This window comes from Pollachius pollachius, assembly GCF_949987615.1.
Source record: "Pollachius pollachius genome assembly, chromosome: 14".
Classification (NCBI taxonomy): domain Eukaryota; kingdom Metazoa; phylum Chordata; class Actinopteri; order Gadiformes; family Gadidae; genus Pollachius; species Pollachius pollachius.
The window spans coordinates 20,763,627-20,787,575 of NC_136947.1; the positions used below are offsets into that span (position 1 = coordinate 20,763,627).

Sequence of the window (23,949 nt, forward strand, 5' to 3'; positions counted from 1 at the left end):
TTCAGTTTGTCAGCATTACCACCTTTTATCTATGCCCCTCCCTCATCATCTCATGCTAACCCCATTAGCATTACTGTGTGTTTGAAATTAGATATTTATCTAGGGACAGGGAGATCATTGCTTCTTTCCCTTGGCACCCCTTGACATCATGATCTCTAGAATCCTGTTCAGGTGGTGGTGGTCGCAGTGGTAGTGGTCGTGGTGTAGTGTTGTATAGGACTTGAAAATACATTGATTATATGTTTGAGTGATGGGAGTGGTTAGAGCTTGTGAGCTTGGCAACCCTCTCAGTATGCACCAAAGGTACAGTAATATTTCTCCTGCTTCCTTATTGTTTTGCCTAATTATAACATTTTCAGTAAGTTATGAAATATAACATCCAACAACTTTGACTATTTTGGTTGTCATGATCCTTAAATATATTGTATGAAATATTTAATATTTGTCACAACAGGGGTTCTATGTTTCTGCTCAACAAGTATATGAATAACTCTTCTCCACAGGTCTTTTCAACAATCTCTCCGTACCCCTTCATCAAGTAAAGGAGGGCGCCACTCTTCCGGAAAGATGTTCTTTGTCGCTGGCTCCAAACGCAGCGGAGGAGCAGCCAGAGGAAATGAAAAGTAAATGTTATCTCAAAGTATATCAGATGACACCCCTATGTGTCTGCATTCATATCAATCCACAAAACCTTTAAACCTTTCCTTCTGTCATTAGGTCCATGTACCAGAAGTTCCGCGATGTGGATGTATTGGACAAGAAGAAAACAGTGACGGCTCTGAAACCCGGAGAAGATCGAGCCATCCTGCTGGGTCTGGGGATGATAATCTCCTCGGTGATGATGTACTTCGTCCTGGGTGTCACCATCCTGCGCTCCTACGCAGACAGGTAAGAGAAGAAAAGATAGTACTTCATTAATCCCATATTGTAGATTCACGATGGAGATTCATATTTGTATTTAATCTGCAACATCCGCAGCCTGACCTGTAGCAAGACGTCCTCATCTTATTGTCTGTAAAGTTATGTCTCAGTAGAGCTTCTGCTAAATAGATTTGGCTTTCAAAACATCCTTCTCTGCAACTTTAACCCCAGTGTGTGGACAGAGGAGGGAGTGTGTGTGGTTCTCAACTCCACCATCGCCGCTGACGTCAACTGCTCCTACCACTGCGGACCGGACTGCTGGCGGGTGTCGCGGTACCCCTGTCTGCAGATCTACGTGAGCATCAACAACACGGGCCGCGTGAGCCGGCTGTCCCACAACGAGGAGACCCATGACGCCAGCTCTGAAGTGAGTAAGCTGCTGGCGGTGGTGGTGGTGCCAGAAAGGGAGGGGAACAAAGACAATATAAATACCGGGAATTGCTGAACCATGTCAAATGTTGGCAACTGGTCTTCGGAATACTTGGTGTTCTTGATATCTGACTTACACACACACCGATTCAGAAAATGTGAACAGACAGTGCCTCGTGTTTAGTGTCAGCAGGAAAGAGTGAGAGTGTGAGAGAGAGAGAGAGAGAGAGAGAGAGAGAGAGAGAAAGAGAGAGAAAGAAATTTATATTATTAGTATATTAAACAGTGGTCTTGAGATAACCCTCCATGTGTGTCATTACATATCTATTTCTGTCCAGTGCTTCTTTGTCCCCAAGTGCCAGAAGGAGATGGGGGTCATGCAGGCCATGGTGGTGAACATCTCGGAGCGTCTGAAGGCCAACCAGCAAATCTCCTGTTACTACAACCCCAGCGAGAGGCAGCACGACACTGCGCTCCTCTCTCGGCTGTACGGCAACACCGCCGTCTTCCACTCGCTCTTCTGGCCCTCGTGTATGCTCACTGGCGGAACCCTCATTATCATCATGGTGAAGCTCAACCAGTACCTCTCTATGCTCTGTGAAGAGCTTGGCAAGGTCCACAAGTGAGAGGAAGGTGGGGGACATCTAGGTATGCAGCTGAAGTAAGAACTGAGAAGAGAAAATAATCTGGGCCATCAGGAAAAGAAGAAGCAGGGTTGGGATTAGTTCAAACATATCTGACCTCTTGTAGCGTTGCTCTCCTGCTGTGTAAGATTCATTAATCCTCACCTCTTGAGAGTTTAAAGATTATGTTAAAATTGGGTGTTTATTATTTAAGGTTATTTAAGTGCCACAGGGCAACACATATTGCCATGGCACGTGCCTTTTAAAAAGATGGGAGGAAGTCATCTTGAATTAAAGTATAGTTGTTGCATTGCATTTCATATGCAATACATACAAGAACCAGCATCTGAAGGTATAGTTTATCCAAGCCTAAGAGTGTGTCTTTGAGCAATGGTTGTATGTATATATATATATATATATATATATATATATATATATATATATATATATATATATATATATATATATATATATATATATATATATATATATCCAGCCAATAGCTCTAGTCTATGGGGTGTATGGCCAGTTGGTGCATGACAAACTGTTTAGGTCTGCACACCACTGTATTACAACATTGTACATTTACATCTTTCGTCTTTGTTTTGATGTCACGCGTGAGGGGTTGTCATTAGAGGCGCTTGTCTAAGATTTCATAAGTAAAATGTAATAAATTGTAATGTAGGTTTATTGTGATTTTCTATTATCTTGTCTAATGACAATGAATGTTTCCTCCACATCCATTCTGAGGAGGGCGGTCCATGATGAGACTGCTAGCCTCCTTCAGCGAGCTAACAGTGTGCGGCTAGCGAGCTTTCAAAGTATGCTGTGTATTTCGGAACCGCCACGATGAATATTACGATGGAGTGCCATATACGCATCTCTCCAGAATATATCGGCCCCATCACCAGTAGCTATAGAAATAATTCTTAAAGAACGAGGCTTTTCCGACTTTCATCGATCCAAACTTGGATGGACTGAGCTGGTGAGCCGCTCGGGACGGACGGTATCGTTCAGGTAGCTTAAAGCTAATTAGCCTACTGGCTTTTACCTTCTTGGCTAACCGGTTAGCTAGCTGACAAACATAGTCATTTTCTTGCGGTTTCCTAATTTATCTATGAAAAGTAAAGAGGGTCATCTTTGAATTTAGTCAACACCGTAGATGGCAGGCACGCCATTCGCTGCCACCCCTCTTTTAGCTCACTTTATGAAGTGAATAGTGAGCCCGTTCACATCGGAAAGTGACTGGTTTGCTCAGTGAACTTCGCTTGCTACCAGGTCATGTATCCTGAACACTCAATACAGTCTGTAGCAGTCTTCGCTTGTCTGTAACAGACTTCGCTTGTTTTGCCGACCGAGAGCTAACGACAGCTAGCTGAAGTAGCGCTAATGAATATGAGCTAGCCATTAGGTTTGTTTACATGGACGCTTCGTGCCATTAGCTCAAAACATCGTCACGCACTGTTGTTACCTGTCAACCTATTCATTCATGTTAATGCAAAAGTCAACGTTTGAGTTTCTAAAATGTTGTTCAAGATGTGAATGAGTTGACCTGATACGTCTAGTCTAGGAAGGCCTATATGCTATAACAACATCATAACACTTAAATAAATGATCGATATTTATAAAGCTATAGTATCGTATCTGGATTACTAAACGACGTGTCACGATGAGCTGACTACACAACCTGAAGGCCACTAACGTTGACACTACTAACCAAGAACAACAACATTAAATGATGCTCCAGACCATAGGAAGAATCATAAAATGCTTTTTACACCTCTCTTTCTTTATTTTCAGCACAAACACACATCATTCACCTTACATAGCGAGTGCTGAGGAGAACCAGAGGAGCTTGAGAAACCCCCAAGAAGCAGGATGCCTCCCAGGCCGTCGTCGGGGGAACTATGGGGCATGCACTTGATGCCCCCGCGCATCCTGGTGGACTGCCTCCTGCCTAACGGCATGTTCCTCACGCTGGAGTGCCTGCGGGAGGCCACACTGATCACGGTGAAGCACGAGCTGTTCAAGGAGGCCCGGAAACACCCGCTGCACCATCTGCTGCAGGAGGAGACGTCCTACATCTTCGTCAGCGTCACGCAGGAGGCTGAGCGGGAGGAGTTCTACGATGAGACACGCCGGCTGTGCGACCTCAGGCTCTTCCAGGCCTTCCTGAAGGTCATCGAGCCTGTAGGCAACAGGGAGGAGAAGATCCTCAATAGGGAGATTGGTAGGTCGGGAGTCTTTTCGTTACAAATGCCAGGTCAGTCTACTGTAGGTTATGGTGATGGTGGTAGTGATGGTGGTGGCACTGGGTTGGTTCGCAGCCTACCTGTAGAGATCATTAGAGCAGAATAGAGCTGGGCAGGACAGGACAGGACAGGATTGGACGGGGACTGGGTTTAAGCCCCGATGCCTGAACTAACCTGGAGCATGATGCCTAACTCTTACCCTCTGTTTAATTACATGTATCTGTCGCCTTGGGTAAAAGCGAATGCTAAATTACAAATTAGTGGATGGCCAGTATTATTGTTGTTGTAATTGTGTTTGAGCTTAGTATGTCTTCTTTCATGCAAGGCTGTTTATATTCAAATTGCACTGTTCAGGTAATTTAACTCAGGTTAATCAGAGTGTGGTTTTACAGTATAATACGATAATACATCCTCTTATTACATAGGATTTGCCATCGGGATGCCCATATGTGAGTTTGATCTGGTGAAGGACCCGGAAGTACAGGACTTCAGGAGGAACATCCTGAACGTGTGCAAGGAGGCAGTGGACCTCCGGGACACCAACGGGCCTCATAGCCGGGCCCTGTACGTCTACCCCCCAAACGTAGAGACCTCCACAGAACTTCCAAAGCACATCTTCAATAAGCTAGACAAGGGTACGGACCTTTTTCCATCTCTTACAGGCCACCATACAGTATTGCAGCCGTTGTTCCATTATATATATATATATATATATATATATATATATCACTAGAGAGGGAGAGAGGGGGAGAGAGGGACCTCACATAGGCAATTTATGTATTATACAATTCACATCAAGATAATTGCCATTATTTTGCCCAATGCTGTCATGAAGATGGTTTATTGAGATTCACAGATTTGGTTGAATTAATATTCTACGGCCCCTACTGTTTATGAAACAATAATTATAAAGCAATTGCAGCGTTGTAACATTCTTAAATTTGGTTTAATGTAGCAGTAGTACAAAATTGGCCGCATTGTTTTAGACTAAATATTATTTATTAAGTTAATTGTGACCTCTCTTGGCAAGCCAATCACATAAGATGAAATTTGATAATATGCAATTAATTGTGTGTTATACTGGACATCGGTTCCCCTCCCTCTTCAGGTCAGATCATCGTGGTGATATGGGTGATTGTCACGCCCAGCAACGACAAGCAGAAGTACACGCTGAAGATCAACCACGACTACGTGCCGGAGCAGGTGATCGCAGAGGCCATCAAGAAGAAGACCCGCAGCATGCTGCTCTCCCAGGAGCAGCTGAAGATGTGTGTGCAGGAGTACCAGGGCAAGTACATCCTCAAGGTGTGCGGCTGCGATGAGTACCTGCTGGAGAAGTACCCTCTGAGTCAGTACAAGGTGAGAGGACCCCCAACCTTCTGCCCCCACCAACACCCTCCACCCCACTTTCTGCTATTCCGCTGAAGCCAGATTCGCCCGGGGATGCGGCTAGGCGTACGGCGATGACTGGAGCTGCCAAGAGGGTTTCTTTATGTGTGTTTGCATGTTAAGGCGGGTTCTGTTCGAGTTTGAAAGTCGGTGGTATATCATTCATTCTCCATTGTCCATGCACTTGCAAGTCATGTCAAAGAAAGTGAATCACAATTGCTTACATGGTTTACATGACGTTACATTAGTTTACCTTGCGTGTACCGCACCCCGTTACTCCATACAATTCTTATCATTCCTTTATATATACATTACATTTATCAGGTTATGGTATGTAAAATAGGTCATAAGTTTCCTGAAAATGATGGAACACCTTAATCAATATTGTGATTTCCACATGAACAGGTAACTTCAAAGAGAAGTTCTGCGTGTTTCAGATTTGCGGCCAAACATCCCTGATTCCTTCCGCGGGAAGGAATGATTGCTTAGTCTGATTTCCAATAACATATCAGCAACTGGTGTTCTCAAATCCTGAAAATGATGTTGGTTACCCTCCTGTTCTTCTCCCCTCTCCTGACAGTATGTGCGTAGCTGCATTATGCTGGGACGGATGCCCAACCTTATGCTGATGGCCAAGGACAGTCTCTACTCACAGCTGCCCATGGACACCTTCACCATGCCCTCGTATGCCCGCCGAATCTCCACGGCGACGCCCTACATGAATGGCGAGACGGCCACGAAGTGTCTGTGGGCCATCAACGGCACGCTGCGCATCAGGATACTATGCGCCACGTATGTCAACGTCAACATCCGGGACATCGATAAGGTAACACCGGCTGGCTTTGTGGCGGCAGAGTCCACCTCGATATTTCCTAAGGCTGACCCCGAATGCCCCCTGTAGATCAGAAGAGGATTATGGCGTGTTTCCACAGAGCGGTCAGCTTAGGTGTGGTACAGTTAGGTGCGGCTCACGTTTCCACCGCCGACAGCCCCTTATGGTATGGTGGGGTTTGAGCAGGATGGTGATAGCCGATACATAAGCATTGTGAAAACATAGCAGCCGATGACAGTGTAGCCTGCTAATAAATTAAATGAAAAAGAAGAACGTGACATATATAACAAAGGGCAACAATGTAGGACGTCCAAGAAAGACAGAAAACTTTTGCGTGACATTTTCTTCAATAAACGAAGCTTTCGCCATTGTCCACAAATACCTTGTGGGTTCTGTATTGGTTTGTTTTCTCCCCCTGTCGCACGAGATGAGACGATTCTGTCGACCATCAACGGTAGGCGTGTGTAGCTCAAGTTTTTCGGCACCCTTTCAGACCGCTTAGTACCCAAACGGAGGAGTACCGAAAAGTAGGTACGGCTAAGCGTTGTGTAACATTAGTGTGCTTATTTTGGTACCCTGCCCACTTGGGGTGATGTAAACGTGAACCGTACCGCACCTTACCGTACCGCACCACTCGGTGGAAGCCATTAGTCAACCAAGTTGGTATTAGTCGCGGTCGAAGGCAAAAAGTACAATGTGTAATATTTAGCACAACCGATTACACTGGGCTCGCGAAGGCATTTTTTTTTTTTTGGCATTTTTACACTGCCAAGTTGGTACGGTCGCGGCTTGGCACACCCTGCAATTTCATTGTCTTGCCTGTGTAAAACCGAGAGGGTATAATCCACCTTCGTCACAGAGGCTGCTTTCTTGGTTCATTAAAGTAGGCGGGGCTATGCACGGAGCGTAGACCTTTTTAGAATAATTTGCATACTCTGAATGTTATTTTCTTTTATTATTCAATCCACTCGCATGCACGAATAAGTAGACGACATCTCAGTGTAGGCTACTCTTTTCAAGTGCAAAAATGACGAAAGTCTTGTAAGGAAAGTTTGTTTAATGTGACTGCATCACCTCCCATGATGGTCAGAAGCTTGCGGATTTCACCGTCTCTCCAGTTAGAACTACTCATGTTGATATTGCTGCCTTGTCTCAACACCTCTACCCGAGTCCCACCTCTGGAACTGCAAAGCTGTGTGTGTGTGTGTGTGTGTGTGTTTGTGTGTGTGTGTGTGTGTGTGTGTGTGTGTGTCAGTCAGTGGAGGTTCCTCCAGTGAGGAAAGGGAGGAAGATCCTCCTTAACATTGTTGAGAATAAAAAATGTACATTGTCCAGACTACCTTATAAATGAATGCCCTTAAATAGGACTACTTAAATGCCTTGGTATATGTTATGTTTGTTTCCCTGGGTAAAGGGACACCCCCTATCGCCTATTGACTTTTACTTCAGGGAGGACGTTTCTCCCTCAGCCTCCATTGACTTCCTTTCATTTCCCTGAAGGTGTTGGTGGCCGGTGAATAACATGGGGTTCAATGGGAGAGATTAGGAAAGTCCTCCTCTGAGTGGGTGTGACTAGCTAAGGGATCTGGATCCCGCCTACGCTATTCACGAATAGGCTGAAGCCCTTGTTGCGCTATGAACCAATAAGCAGGAGTCCTGGCTGTGGAGCAGCCCGGAGGGAGGGGTTATCCCCTCAAGCCTATGCTACGAGAACCAACAAACCCGCTCAGTCGAAGGCCTCGTTTCCACCGAGCGGTGCGCTACTGTTCGTTGCGGTACAGTGGGGCTCTGTTTGCTTCCATTGATTTTCCCTAGCCCGCAGCCGGGCTACGGAGCCCGCAGCCGGGCTACGGAGCCCGCGGCCAGGCAGAGCTGCACGCGACCGGTCGGTGAAGCCCGCGGCCGGTCGGTGGAGCCCGCGGCCGGTCGGTGGAGCCCGCGGCCGGTCGGTGGAGCCCGCGGCCGGCCAGCGGAGCCCGCGGCCGGTCAGCGGATCCCGCGGCCGGTCAGCGGAGCCCGCTGTCGGGCAGGGCTCCCACGGCCGGCCTGCGGAGTCCGCGGCCGGGCAGGGCCGCCCTTGGCCGATCTGCGGAACCCGCGGCCGGGCATGGCTGCCCGCGGCAGGGCGGGGCTGCCCGCGGCAGGGCGGGGCTGCCCGCGGCCAAGCAGGGCTGCCCGCGGCCAGTTTGCTTCAAACATTGTCAGGCTTACAGCCCATATAAATAGTGGTGAAATATTATTGTCTTCATTTTTCTTAAAACAATTGTAGCTGAAAATAAACATAGCCAAATTACAACCAATAGCTTCAGTCATTGAGGGCAAAAATAGGCCCAATGGTAGGCCCAGATTTTTTTATTTAGTTTTACAAATCAAGAGTAGGCCTGATTTGACTAATTGGCTTTGCATCCTTTCCTTCTGCCCTTGTGGTCCAAGACATGCTGCCCACCAGCTTTCAAAGTACAATGCTGCCACTGGTGGATTTGTATCAATTCAAATAATCATCCCATCCTGCTATTTTGTAGTTCACCAAAACACCCTGAAACAACTTGAGTGTCACATACTTATGCCACAATAGGCCACTATCAGTGCAAGCAGGCCAATGGCAACCAAGCGCACAGTCCTTCCTCCCTCACTTTAAAAACCACCAGCTGTCACTGATATATATATGTATGTGTGTGTGTGTGTGTGTGTGTGTGTGTGTGTATACATGTATATGTGTGTGTGTGTGTGTGTGTGTGTGTGTGTGTGTGTGTGTGTTAGAACCCGACCGATAAAGGATTTTTAAGGCCAATACCGATACAAATATTTGGTGATTTAAAAATCCGATATTCCAATATATCGGCCGATATATATTTTAAAAAGAAATTCCAGAAACGCGTTACAAAACATAAACAGATTTCCCTATTTGTAGTTATTTATGAGTCCTCACTAAAATAATAAGGTAATGCAGTTTAAAAATAAACTTCATTTTATTGTTTTATTGTCACAACAGAAAAGTCAAAATCAAAATTTATTAAAGTTCTGATAAATAAAATGCATAAAAATGCAAACTTAAGATATGAAACTCAAAGTCCTTTGAACAATAACCAAAAAAACACCTTTTTTTAATATATATTCTTTTAAAATATTAATTAATCGGCCGATACCGATAGTTTGGAAAATGCCTAATATCGGCCGATAATATCTGCCCGCTGATCTATCGGTCGGGCTGTAGTGTGTGCATATATGTGTGTGTGTGTGTGTGTGTGTGTGTATATATGTGTGTGAGATGTGTGTACATTTGTCTGTGTGTATATATGAGGGATGCACCTATTGGGAAATTCTGGGCCGATACCGATGTAGCCTGGCTTTCGCCAGACCTCATCTCAATCTACATTGAGATGAGGTCTGGGCATGGACATATTATAGAATGGACACCGGATTCCAAAATGGCGCCCATTCATTCCTATGTAAACTGCTCAATGGCGCAGGGCAACATGAAGGAGAGATATGCTTCCGCATCATGGGAACCTAGCCACGCCCTAGTTCATGACGTACCGGATGCAGAAATATTCTTGTTTTTTAGCATTGTAGCATCATAAGCGAGAGGTCTGAACGATCGCAGTCACATTGTTTACCGACCATGGAAGTATAAGTTAACTTCATAAATATGAAAGATTGCTCCATATAACATAATACCAACAACATAGTAAATGTATGTTGGCCTATAAAACAATACAGTTCAATGTTATTGCTTAAGAAACAGATTCCATCCAACTATTTATGAAAAATGCTACCAATAATTTAAATGCAAATAAATGGTTACATATCGATCAGCAACGAGGTTGGAGTAGCCTACCCACAAAAATATTTGTAATAGGCCTACACCAACATTGTTAACTGTCATACATAGCAAAACAAGCAAATGAAACAATAAATACTAACACAACTGAAATGTTTATTAGGCTATTAACAATATTATAAAAATGATACCGTAATGCACCCGTTCTTTGTCTTTGGATCTTTTGAATAAATGGATCAATAAATGGTGAATCGCAATGATCGCAAGCAGAGGAACGTGAGAGTCATTGAGCAGCAGCTGAACCAGTCTAAAAATCCCTTTATCACTAGAACACTTTTAGTGATAAAAAGTCATCACAGTGCCTAAAAACCATCAACGTCATTCATGTTAAGTAAAAGGAAAAACCTCAGACACGAGAAGTTAACGGAGCCGTGCACTAGGCCCTCTTGAATGCCGGGCCGAAACAACATTTGTTTCACTACGACTCCTTTCAGCTGCCCGCCCCTCCTTCTCCAGCAAAAAATAATAACATAAAACGGCTAATAAAACGCTTGAGGTGGCGTTTTGAAACTTTGAACTTACATTTTTTTAGTACATGGTATAAAGATAATTATGAGCCTTTGATTGATATTGATATCCTGTTCCCCACTTGTATTGGAGTGAACGGATATATCTACTTCTGGGCCCCTTGAATCGAGGGACCCGTCCACAGCCCGCTTAAACAGCTGCAATACCAGGCCTGGCCGCTGAGCACTGGTGGATTGCGGAAGTATGCACTGTTCCTGGGGGCTTGGGTCTGGGAACCACACACTAATTTTCTCGTATTTGAGGCATGGTTTACGATTGCCCGGAGCCGTTTATTGGGCGCTATGAATGTTTATCGTATGAGTCTACGTAGCTCATAGCCAATCAAAGCCTGTTGGTAGCAGGGCAAAGACATCCTTCTTCGTAATGAAAGAGTTTAACGCCGAAAGTTGCTATTTTTTCAAAATAAACTTGCGTTCTAAACTACTTAGAACACTATCTAAGGCTGCATCAAAAGGTAATGCGTCTGCTGTGATTTTGGATCCGTAAAGTACAAGCTTCGATCTGTCGCATAGCAGGGCTGTACGCTTACTATTTAAAGTGGTAGCAATGGTGCTAGCAAGCAAAAAAATTCAGTAGCATAAAAATAATTTTGGTAGCACGCATACTAGTCAAAATAATTATTTTATTCAGATATAACTATATGAACAGAATAGGACGTATATTCAAAAGTAACACAATATGAACAAATTTAACAACAGTAAAGTGACAATGAACATATTAAATAGTAGAGCGACTATGAAAGCCTTTTCTTAAACATCAACAGCCAGAAGTGGTGAACACATTAAACAAAATTAAGTTATTATTACAAATTTAACCAGCACGGTTAACCTGGGTTTTTGCGAAAAAAAAGCCTCCCGGCAAGCGATGTGTCGCTTTGACAAGTTGTGCTTAGTGACGTTGTCCCGCTTGAAAATAGTGTTCCCTGTAATGTAGGGTGTCTTCCCAGATATCCTTTCCCCTGCCTCGAGGCAATATTTACAAAACATAGACTTCTTGGATTGGTCGTAGACCAGCCAATTGAAAGTTTTTAACCACTGGGGGTTAAACCTGTACGTTTTCCTGTTGGCCGAGACGGAGTCATGGGTGGAGTCGGCTTCGTCCGAAGGTGCCGGTTCCGTGCATGTGGTCGCCGAGTCAATCTCTTCCATACGTGGATTTTTTTCCAAGTGTCAATCTTTATTTGATGAAGAGGAACTTCCGAATACAGAGAAATACCTTTTCATTTTTCTGTTTTGCTTTAAAAGGGAATTTCCTGCGACCAGTACAAAGCCTCTTCCTCAACGTGCGAATGTTCGGGAAATGTAGTTTTTTAGTAGTTGAGCGGAACTGGCGAGCCTATAATTCGAAATACATTTCCCTACATGCATCACTCCCATCATGCTCCCACACACTCGCGCTTAGCAGTGCCATTGAAAGACGTATTTTTTTCGGCACGGGTCCTTCTCACACTTTCCTACCGGTGGGAGTGGACTTGTATTTATCTTCGCACGTTATATATTTTAATAGCAAATGCGATCAAAACTGTCGCACTGTACAGCCCTTCATAGATGTCGTCATCGTCTTGCCGTCCCTCCCTGTTCTGTGATTGGTTCCCTATATCAGGCGAAAATCGGATCCATGGAATGCAGGCTGCCTAGCAGCGTGAAATGAAATCGCGCGCAAGGCCGATGTTCAAAATAACAATTTGGCCGATAGCCGATGCCGATGTTTTTTTGTTGTTATTTATTCCCCCTTTTGTGCCAGGGAAACAAACCCTAACCCCCCACGCACGCACGCAGACACACACCTCATATACACGCACACACAATGACACAGGGAGAGGCTTTTATGATTTGTATGAAATCAATCTGTTTATTTCAACAACTGCGCCATCAACATTCAACATCAAAATTATTTCAACGTGGGCTTAGGCAGATAGGCCTACATGCGCCGAAAACAGATTGCTATTTATTTTACTGAACACAGCCTGCATGATGGTGAACTAGACACGTCTTTAGCATATGGAAACTATGGCCAAAAAAATTACTTTACACGGTGTGTCTTTTTACAATTTATTTGTTACCAGCATTCATAGTGTTGATAGTCCGTCAAAGACGTTGACGTCGCTTAGCAACCGAGGACACTTGCGGAGTGATACGACAGAAAAAAAAGCCGCCCGCGCGCATGTGTGGTTTGTTTACAAATAAAAGTGAAAGAAAATGTCGGTCGTGTGGGAGTATTTCACTGTCTCGGAGAAAGATCAGCGATATGCAGTTTGTAAGACTTGTTCCAGTGACATTTCAAGAGGAGGAAGCATTAAACATCGGCCACTGCCATCGGTGAATGTCATCTTATTTTCCGATAGGCCGATGGCAGTGAACAACGCGAATATCGGCCGTTTCCGATAAATCGGTGCATCCCTAGTATATGTGTGTGTGGGTGTGTGTGTGTGTGTGTGTGTGTGTGTGTGTGTGTATGTATGTGCAGTGTTTCCCATACATAGACCAATGTGTGGCGCAGGCCACAGAGTCAACACGAGCGCCACAAATTGATTCTGCTTCTTTTTCTTTATTTTGCGATTTAAATATAAATATCGTTCCGTTCATTCATCTCCTCATAGCACTCTTTCTCCCTGACATTCTCGTTCACTCACGCATACGCACACGAACAAGCACACACAGAGACAAACGCGCATTCATGCCAGTGGTGCGCAGGTAACAGCTGATTCTCCCGCTCCTCCTCTCAACGCGCCTATCAAAGGAAAACCCGAAGCAGCGAGATATTTGGTACAGAGAAGATTTACCAAAGTTTAGTATGTTATACTGTGCTCAAAAACACATGGCAATAATTATTGTTAACTCAGAAAAGATAATGTTAGCCCTTATGAACTCAATGTTTTGGATATTGAACATCCGCACCCTTAGTCAGCATAGAAAACATTGGTAACGCAGCAAACGATGCAATCAATATGAAATGCGGCTATAGTTGAGATAGGCTACGGCAGGGGTCAGCAACCTTTTCAACATGCAGTGCCAGTTTGACATTTCCTTGTTAATGAGTGTGCCTTAAGCAACAATATATTAAATATTAAGCTGAATTATGACGCAGCGACCAAAAACATTTCAAGAAGACCTGGAATTGTATTATTTCCATATAGTCAACAATCATGCATCAACATTTTAAATGTTTTTAACATATGTCCCATCTTAAAAAAACACTTTCAGAAACTCATTCAAAAACATATTTGTGACCACCGTAAAATGTAGAAATGTAAAAAACAAGAATAGATGAGAATGTTGGAACCATCCACATCAATATCTTTAAAGGGTAATTCCGGTGTAAAATGGATTTTGGATATGTTTTGTATAATATTGAGTTGAAACGTTCGTTTTGGAGCACAAAAATTGTATATAGACACTTTCTTCAGTTGGCTGTTTTTAGCCGATTCTATCAAAACGCAAAAAACTTGGAACGATGGGGGCATTTGTTATGGTAAAAACTCGAACTGGCTAACACATTGGCATATTGGCGAACACAGAGCTTGCGTGTTGCTGACGGATGTCACAATATCTGTGTTCGTCAATCTACCTATCGAGTCTTAAAAAGAAAATGGCGTCGACGGGTGATCTACTGATGGTATTGTGTGTATAAAATGTATTTTTTAATAAACAATCTGTACACTTACAAAGTTCTCAATGCCTCGTTTTATATGTTAAGACCCTTATTATACTACTAAAGACGTGTCGGGCTACTTTTAGCCTTTTAAGTGGTTTAAAATAGCGATTTAGTTTTTACCTTAACCAGTGCCCCCATCGTTCTAAGTTTATAGTGTTTTGATAGAATCGGCTATAAACAGCCAACTGAAGAAAGCGTCTATATACGTTTTTTGTGCGCCAAAACGAACGTTTCAACTCGTTATCATACAAAACATATCCCAAATCCATTTTACACCGGAATTACCCTTTAAGACATGTACTGCTTTCAGTAACTGATTTAATTATATTTGCACTGGGAGGACATGCCCAAAACAGAATAAAGTGCAAAAAGAATCGGGAGTAATAATTATGCTGCCGTATTGTGCGGTGACATTTTTAAATAATAATAAAATAAGATTATTATAATTTTTTTATTTTTTTTTAAGAGTGCCAGTGATTATGCTGCCACGTGCCAGTGGTGGCACACGTGCCAAGGGTTGCCGACCCCTGGGCTACAGCATTAGACTGGGTACTCCCAGCCCGTTCTGCCGGCGATTTGAATTCGCTCTGCAGCAGGGGCTGGAGAGCAATACATCTTTTTCTGTTTCCGATCCTGTTTTACTGGAGCCAATCACCAAGATGGCTTTTCCCCCTGGCTTGCTATTGGCTGGTTTAACACAATGAAGACCAGGAAGGGATTGTTGTGATTGAACCGATCGTTGGTCTGATTGGTTTAAGGACTATTATTATTTTTATTATATTTATATCGTTACATTATACTATCTCCATCCATCCATCCTGGGCTTATGTGCTCTTAAATGTGTCCATTGGAAATGTTCCTCTTCAGTGTGATTCTACCAGCAGGAACGGTTCCCCATCTGGCTTCCTGCTCCCTGCTCTGGCAACGTGTTCAGTCTTCAAAGGTTGACTCTGAGCAGGATGTCAATGTCTTGTGGAGGCTGTGCACTTGCCAACTGATTTACTGTGTTATCCTGTTCCTCCTAGATCTACGTCAGGACAGGCATCTACCATGGTGGAGAGCAACTGTGTGACAATGTGAACACACAGCGCGTACCGTGCTCCAACCCCAGGTAATCACATCTATACATTACCACCTCCTGTACATTACCACCTCCTGTACATTACCACAGTTTAGACATTACCACCTCCTGTACATTACCACTTCCTGTACATTACCACAGTTTAGACATTACCACCTCCTGTACATTACCACATTTTAGACATTAACTCCTCCTGTACATTTCCATCGTCTTTACACTACCACCTTCTGTACATTACCACCTCCTGTACATAACCCCCTCCTGTACATAACCCCCTCCTGTACATTAACACCACCTGTACATTAACAGTTCCTGTACATTACCACCGTTTTGACATTATACTTAATGGATGCTTTTGTATAGGTGTTAGTGGGCCCCTAATACAGTATTTGAAGACGTTCTAGAAATTCAGCCTTGGTGCAGAATTACAGCCACTACGAACCTGTCCCACATGAGCTTTCCCCAAACGTGCCGTTAATTGGAGGCAGGTCAAAGTGGAGGGTGGGGGTGTGGCCCTGAGCAGCTTGCCGCCACGGTACCATGCACTAGTGTTTACAGTGGATGTATCGCAATGGCTCAAATTCATAGTATCATCCGGAGGCACACACAGCCTTTGGCCTTGTTCTGTAAATATTCTAGAACACTCCGTGTGCTCCGGTGGGAGTCCTGGAGCTCTATATCTAAATAATATCATATTATACATAGATATCTTTATCATATAAGTAAGGGATAATGCCCGACGAGGTGTCCATTATCAGGAATTAATGGACGACGCGGAGGCCTTAGAACAGTCCGACGCGCAGCGGAGGACGGTTGTTTCCGCGAAGTCCATTAATTCCTGATAATGGACACCTCGAAGGGCATTATCCCGCTTATACCATGGTCACTTGCCAAAGAAAATAAATTAAGACCATTCATTTATATTTTCATGCGTTTTACAATCCAAATATAAAGTTTTTCAAAAGCCATTCAAAGCTTTGTTTCCCTCGTAACGCCTGAGGGTTTGACTAATACCTGGAACAATCACTACCCTCCCGTAAGGTTCTTATGCAACGGAAACGTTGTTCACTCCTCCAGTAAATAGGACGGACCTTAGCTACGACTTGGCAGCGGGAGGTATTCTGATCCGCTCAGCTATGCGCCCGAGAGCTAACGTTATGCATTGTACATATTTATAATTCGAAATTCGGCCCAGCCTTTATACCAGAGATACTCTAGGGTCTATAGCAGGGCTATTCAATTACAAATTCAGTTGGGCCAGACATTTTCAGCAGCAAGTAATGACAAATTTTGGACCAACACAAATGAATGTATTGAAAAACACAAACATTTTTATTAATTGTCATATCTGAAAAATTACATTAATACATCATTGGTGAAGTCTGACCTAGGCAAAACTGCAAACAAAATAGTGCACAATATTAGGCCTATCAATAGCCAGTTTCCTTTTTGAAACAAAATAAAATAAATATTTGTCATATCTGACCAATAAGCAAAACACACGGTGCAATGAAAACAAAATAGTGCACATTTATCGGAGGTTTCCTTATTTAAATAAATAAAATAAACATTTGGGTCACATATTAAAACAAGCATATCCCCCCTGGGATCAATATGCCAAAGTGCATGAACAAAAACAACTAGGCATATTAAAGCTTAGTAAACAAACCCAAAACAAGAAATAACTAAGTAGCTTAACACACATGAATACTTTGTTACTCACTTAGTTACACATCCTTTTGTTGCTATGTATGCAACAGTTTCACTGCTGAGTTCTCAGTGGGAGATGTGACATCTTTTGTTCTGAATGAGAGCAGTGATTCTGGGCTCATAAGATGTCAATGCAATCCGAAGGCATTCGTGAAGTGTACTGTCAGACAGTGAGCAACGAGAGCTGCTTTTAATTGAGTTCATGTGTGAGAAGCTTGATTCACATGTGTATGTTGAGCCAAACATACTTAGCACGAGGACTGCTGCTCTCTTGACGTTAGGGAACTGATGTGGGTTGACATCAGTCCAAAACCTGGCAGGCCCGTTGGTGCGCAGCTCCTGTGCCAGGGTTAAGGATGATCGCTTCGAGAATGATTTTCCCCTCGTCAATGGGAACATCCACCTGCTTTGCTTTGGCGGATAAAGCCCTTTCTATTGTGACAGTGAACGGGTCTCTGGCAAAACACATCACCTCTGTTGGCAAAGCAAGTCCATCCAATCGACCAGCAAAGTTTTCTTCTTTTAACCTCGCAACGAAATCTGTCATTACAGCGGTAATGCGTGCCGGGGATGAGATGCATTTGCAGAGCGTCGGAAAATGCAACATTCGGCCTTTGCTCAATTCAGTCCCGAAAAGATCCAGTTTGACTTGGAATGCGTGCATCTGTTCCACCAGTTCAATGACAGTTTTGTCTCTGCCTTGTAGTCCCGCATTTAAGTCATTCAGGTGTTTGAATATGTCACTGAGAAAGCAGACATCGCCAATGAAGTTGTCATCCAGCATTCGGTTCAAGTGTGTTTCGGCCTTTTTATGCTTGCTGCTGCGGAGGAAAGCTGTGATTTCCTCTCTTAGATCACAGAAACGCTCGAGAGCTTCGCCTTTGGACAGCCACCTGATGTCGTTGTGCAAAAGCAGGTCATGGTGCTCAGCAGACATTTCTGACAGCAGCATGCAGAAGAAGTGGTGTTGGAGGCTTGATGTGGAGCGGATAAAATTAATTTTCGCCATCACGCTGTCCATTGTCGACTTGAGCTCCCCGCTTAGTTTTGCACAAAATATCGTCTGATGCACAATGCAATGTAGGGATATCATTTGAGGTGCAACTGCGGACCAACGTGCAGCCAAACCATTAACTTTTCCCGTCATGGATGGAGCCCCATCCGTTACAAGCATGCACACACGTCTCATATCAAGGCCATTGTCTTCAAAAAAAGTTGAAATCTTCTCAAAGAGTACCTCGCTTGTTGTGTCCTTTTAACGGCAGTAAACTGAGCAGTTCTTCTCTGAAGCATTTGCGTCAAAAAAACAGACATATATGCACAGTTGGGCGGTATCCGTCTTATCTGTGGACTCATCTACTGCTATAGACATGACATCAGCTTTCTTCAGGTCTTCCAAAAGCGTTTCGAACACATCAGTAGCAAGAAGTTGAACCCTGCAAATATTTGAGGTGTCTGACAGGGCTACGTTTGTAATGGCAGAGGTCACGCTTGTTTTTACTTTGTCGTCATTTATAACCTCATTCACGACGGCCAGCATGCACTCTTTCACGGTTTCAGAGTCTGTAAATGGTCTTTTCTTTTTTGCCAAGATCCATGACACACGAAGGGAAGCAGCTGTAGCTCTCTCTTGGGCCGTGCATGCCCGCATCATAGTAGCAAATCTCCGGTTGTAAGATGCCAGCAAACTCTGCATCTTTGCAGCCCTCTCCTGAGATCCCTTGGGAAAGCTTGAGCGGAAAGTCGGGTGTTTATCAATGTGGTGTCTCCGCACATTGTAATCTTTAAGTACCGCAACACACTCATTACAAATTAAACACATCGCTTTGGCGTTTGGGTTCGGCGGCAAAATGAATAAATACTTGTCAGTCCAGTTTGGGTTGAACCGGTTTTCAGTGTCCACTTGGAATTTTTTGAGTTGACAAAGACATGTTACATCAGATTAGACTACTCGCCTTCAATCACTTTCTTGACAGACCATGGACATATGAAACACAATGCGCGGAATTGAGGGTTGAATGATGCTAGATTCATGTAGCTATGTAACGCTGAGTGTTGCATTCATGGTCTGTACTACTGTAGGAATTTCTGAAGGCAAGGCTATTATTATTATTTTTTTACTTTTCTATGCGCTTTTTGCGGGACCACGGGCTGGGCCACTCGGAAGTTGCTTCTGGGCCGGATGTGGCCCGCGGGCCACTATATGAATAGGCCTGGTCTATAGCATATAACCGCGTTTTCTGATTACAGTTTAATTCATTTTTCACAATTACCAGCTCTCGTTTTGAAGACCGAATCAGCGCACCATTCGTTTCAATGGGAATCGTGACGGTCTATACTTTCAACATAAATTGTACATATCTATAATTTGAAATTCATTCCAGCCTTTATACCACACATACTAGGGTCTATAGCAGGGATGGGCAGCTTTGATAAAAGGGAGGGCCACACAAATTTTCACCTCACTACCAGAGGGCCACACAAATTTTCACCTCACTACCAGAGGGCCACGTATATCAACATGCACTTTCACCATTATAACCTTGTCATTTAATTGGCCTACTATAGCTAACTAATTTAATAAATAGAACAAATATACTGGCAATCAAAGTTTATTATACCAATTTTCAAACATTACAGACAATTTGGCTCTTTCAGTCAGGAACACCTGACCCAAACAAGGCTCACTAGTGGGCCAACATTTCGAACATTTCAATTTACATATTTATTTTTTAAGAACAATCCATATTCCAACAATAACATTTATATTTTCATAAGAAAAATCAACATTTCACCATGGGTGAGTTGTGAACTTTACACATAAAGAAAAAATCCACATTCTTTGAATATATTATTTCAGTGCAATGGGGTCTCAAACAATTATCTAATATTACTACAAAAACCAAAACATAGCTATCTCTAATAGTGCAATTCTTTTTTTTTCAAATGATATTTCTAAAATTGTTACATCTGTAAAATCCTGTCTTAATGAGACACTTGTGGCCTCTCCTGCTGGCGCACAATAGACTGAATGTCAATCTCAATATTGGTGCATCCAATCTGCATGAGCTGAAAGAGTGTCTCATCGGTCAGTCGGTTTCGTTCTTTGGACTTGATGTGCTTCATCATTGAGAAGTTGCTCTCGCAGATGTAAGTGCTCCCAAACATGCTGGCCATCGAAAGTGCAAAATCCCTGAGGATTGGAAATCGGGACTCTGGTAGCAGTCTCCAAAAGGAGATTCCCCTCTCGTTGCGGTTTGCTTGGAAAAACTGGTCTGCCTGTAGTTCGCACAGTTCAAGCTGCAGCTCAGGGGGCTGCTCGCTGACAGCAGCAGAGAGCGGGTCAGTGAACAACGCGATGCGTGACTGCATGGCGTAGAAGTCTTGGAAGCGGCTCTTAAACTGCTGCTGCAGTTTTTCGATTTCTGCTTTGAACTTGGTTTGCATGGTTTCATCGCATTCGGGAGCATCTTTGCGCATCTCTTCACATGAGGGGAAGTGTGCCAAATTCGGACGGTCGGATTGGAAGCCTTCTTTAAACAGGGCTAGTTTAGCATTAAACGCGTTCATGTGTGCATACAGATCCGACACAGTTTGGCCTCTTCCCTGCAACTGCAAATTCAGGCGATTGAGATGAGATGTGATGACTGCAAGGAAGGCCATGTCACAGAGAAAATCAGTGTCCCTGAGTTGACTGCAGTACGCACTGGTGTCACATCGTATGCTCTCCTCGAGAAATACAGGGGTTTCAGAGCGCAGCGCAAAAAACCTCTCCAAGCATTTCCCGCGGCTCATCCACCTTATCTCCGTATGCATCTGTAAATCCCCGTACGCCGCGCACACTTCATCTAAAAAGGCTACAAACTTCCGATGATTAAGAGACCTGTTTCCTCCTCGAATGAGATTGGTAACTTTCGTTACTAAATCCATGACATGGCTGAAGTTCATAGACTTGGCACAGAGGGCCTTCTGCAATATAAAATAAATTGGATTCACCAACATTGTAGTCATTATTTATTTTTAAATCTCACTAAGACAAACACATTGAGAATTAGGGCTGCCTCACAGGCGAACAAACGTTAGTCAACCAGAAAGGACAGGAAGAGAAGTGGAATCTGTCTCAGATTAAAATCGTGACTTTTAAAGCACCAAATGACTTGCTTTAACGAGTTTCGTTAGTTTATAATTTTATGAATGAAAAAATATAATTTCCAGGAGGCTGTTCAGTCAGAAAATAACGGATCATTAGTAAAAGCGTTTGCCCGGCCGCTCCGTGCCTGCCTCCGCCGCCGATCTCTGACAGCACCGCAAACCATTCGTCGATAACCGGAATAAAGTGGCAACGACTAGGAAAGTTTTTAGTTGGGGGCAGCCCTATTTATCACCGATAACAATAGCTGAAAATAACGTTACCAACCTGATGTATGATGCAGTGCAGTATTGGACAGTCAACGCCACTCTGTCTGAGAAGCCCGGCGAATCCAGTGCGTCTTCCTTGCATTGATGGCGCACCGTCAGCAACAACAGCTTGTCAAAGCCTCCGTGCTCACTCACAACACTTTCAACAGCGTTGAAAATGTCCTGTCCTTTGGTAGTGTCATGCAAAGACACCAGTTTCAATAACTCCTCATGCACTTCAAATGAACTGTTTACTGCTCGTGTGTAGATGAGGAGCTGGCTTACATCCATCACATCTGTACTCTCATCTAGCGCTAAGGAAAAGTACTTGCAGTCGTTCATGATTTCCCTGAGCTTTTGTTTCCAAGCACACTAAACACATGGGTTTTCCTTTGCAATCTGTAAAAAGATAATCTGTTTCCCATCTTGGCTGGAAAACGCGATTTTCTCCTTCTAGTTTTCTTTTTTGAGCGCTCATGTTTGTAAAATTCTTTTTTTTTGTAAATCCCGCTAAAAGAGGAGGTGAGGTCGACGTGGTAATTCCAAGACCATCCACTTGGCTACATACCTTTACATTTTCGGGGAGCGCCATCTAGCGGCTGACATAATTAATTACAGTTTGGTTCAAATGACGACTGAAAAACCAATAATATATACAAATGAACTCGCGGGCCGCACAAATTCGACCCGCGGGCCGCATGCGGCCCACGGGTCGCTTTGTGGAAGGGCCGCCAGTTGCCCATCCCTGGTCTATAGCATATTACTGCGTTTTGTGATTACAGTTAAATGCATTTTTCACAATTTACCAGCTCTCGTTTTGAAGGCTGAACAGACATTTTGACTGGTTAGCTGGTGTCCATATATCCAGGGTTAATGCACACCCTGCAGCCAATCAGAATCGAGTATTCCCCCAGACCGTGGTATAATATATATTATCACGGCCAAAAGCTGTGTGCGCCTCCGGTTGATATTATGAATTTCAAACGACTGCGTCGGGTTCTCAGACGTCTCTGGTTCTTCCACTTCCACATCAATCTGAAGTACAGACTGAACCAGGACATGGAGGAGAAAGGGATTGTTACCGTTTGAGGACTCCTGGTACTTCCACAACGAGACTCGTAGTGGGGTTATCTCGGCCATGGTTGACAAGGTATTAGAGCTGGGCGATTAATCGATTTTTAATCATAATTCAAATGAATGGTTTAGGCCGATTTTCTTTTTTTTTTTCAAGAAAATCAATTTTTTAAAAGGGTTAGTTAGGGTTATTTATTCCAACATCTTAAACTGAGGCACGCAGCAGAGTGGCTTTTGTTAATTATTGTTATTCTACAAATAAAATTTCAAGCTCAATTTTTTTTTTTTTTCACTTTCTGAAAAAAATCAATAAACAATCGATATTGGGTTTGGTTTGAACAAATTGGGGATTTTATTTTTAGGCTAAATCGCCCAGTCCTAGAAGGAATTGGGGGTAAGGAACTTTGGCTTTGACTCCCTTAAGTCCAGATTGAACTACCTGCTGGGGCAACGGCGCCGAGCCCTGTTGCCGAGGAGCCAAGGAGGAGCCCATCTCGGGCAACAATCACGATCCGATCCAAATGGGAGCTTTATGCAAGCTTGTGTTGCGTGTTATGCGCCATAACACCAACAGCAGAACCGATATCCAAATTTCAAAGAAGTGCACACTACAGTGTGTGTATTCACACACACACACACACACACACACACACACACACACACACACACGTGGCGCTCGCACGGTCAAGCTTTGTTTTTTCAAAGGCGGAGCAGGATGCCTAGTGCTTGTTTTACACCTAACGACCTTTCTAGCCACTGGGGGACCATAGGCAGGCTAGGGGTACTCGCATACCGAAATTTTCATGCCGTGGGACCTTTAACACTTCCTGTACATTTCCATCCTCTGTAAACTACCACCACCTGTACATTACCACCACCTGTACATTACCATGATTAATTCATTACCATCGCCTGTATATTACCAGCCCCTGTACATTACCACAGTTTCCCTTTTCCATGGCCGCAACAATCACAATGTTTTTACTAAGGGCAAGCTGGGAATAACAATATTATCGGGTGGGTATGGGTGTTTTTCCTCCTAGGTGGAACGAGTGGCTGAACTACGACATGTACATTCCAGACATCCCGCGCGCGGCCCGGCTCTGCCTCTCCATCTGCTCTGTGAAGGGAAGGAAGGGCGCCAAGGAGGTCAGCAACACTCTTCAACACCCCTGATGGGCCAAAATGACATATATCTATAACGATATATAAAGAGGGCTTTTTTTAGGGGTGTGCATCTCTCCTTTATAGGAAAATCCGAATACGTAGCGATACAT

General features: G+C 43.7%; 2 protein-coding genes across 2 annotated transcripts in view; both read left to right on the forward strand.

Moving 5' to 3' along the window:
• Positions 1-567: 567 nt before the first annotated feature.
• On the forward strand, positions 568-2,173 carry LOC307085785 (calcium-activated potassium channel subunit beta-2-like; the record flags this gene model as incomplete). The annotated part of the gene is made up of 4 exons (XM_079750646.1): positions 568-623; positions 718-888; positions 1,093-1,288; positions 1,629-2,173. 4 exons carry the CDS (start codon positions 568-570, stop codon positions 1,914-1,916), a joined length of 711 nt encoding a protein of 236 aa, XP_079606772.1. The 3' UTR covers positions 1,917-2,173.
• A 554-nt stretch (positions 2,174-2,727) lies between these two features.
• The window catches only part of LOC307086162 (phosphatidylinositol 4,5-bisphosphate 3-kinase catalytic subunit alpha isoform), a 50,756-nt gene continuing 29,534 nt past the window's right edge, over positions 2,728-23,949 (forward strand). Inside the window, exons 1-7 of the mRNA XM_079751268.1 lie at positions 2,728-2,930; positions 3,714-4,143; positions 4,591-4,800; positions 5,274-5,524; positions 6,135-6,380; positions 15,435-15,520; positions 23,716-23,821. Of these exons, the coding sequence (XP_079607394.1) occupies positions 3,792-4,143; positions 4,591-4,800; positions 5,274-5,524; positions 6,135-6,380; positions 15,435-15,520; positions 23,716-23,821 (1,251 nt within the window). The 5' untranslated portion in view covers positions 2,728-2,930; positions 3,714-3,791. The remainder of the gene's footprint in view (positions 2,931-3,713; positions 4,144-4,590; positions 4,801-5,273; positions 5,525-6,134; positions 6,381-15,434; positions 15,521-23,715; positions 23,822-23,949) is intronic.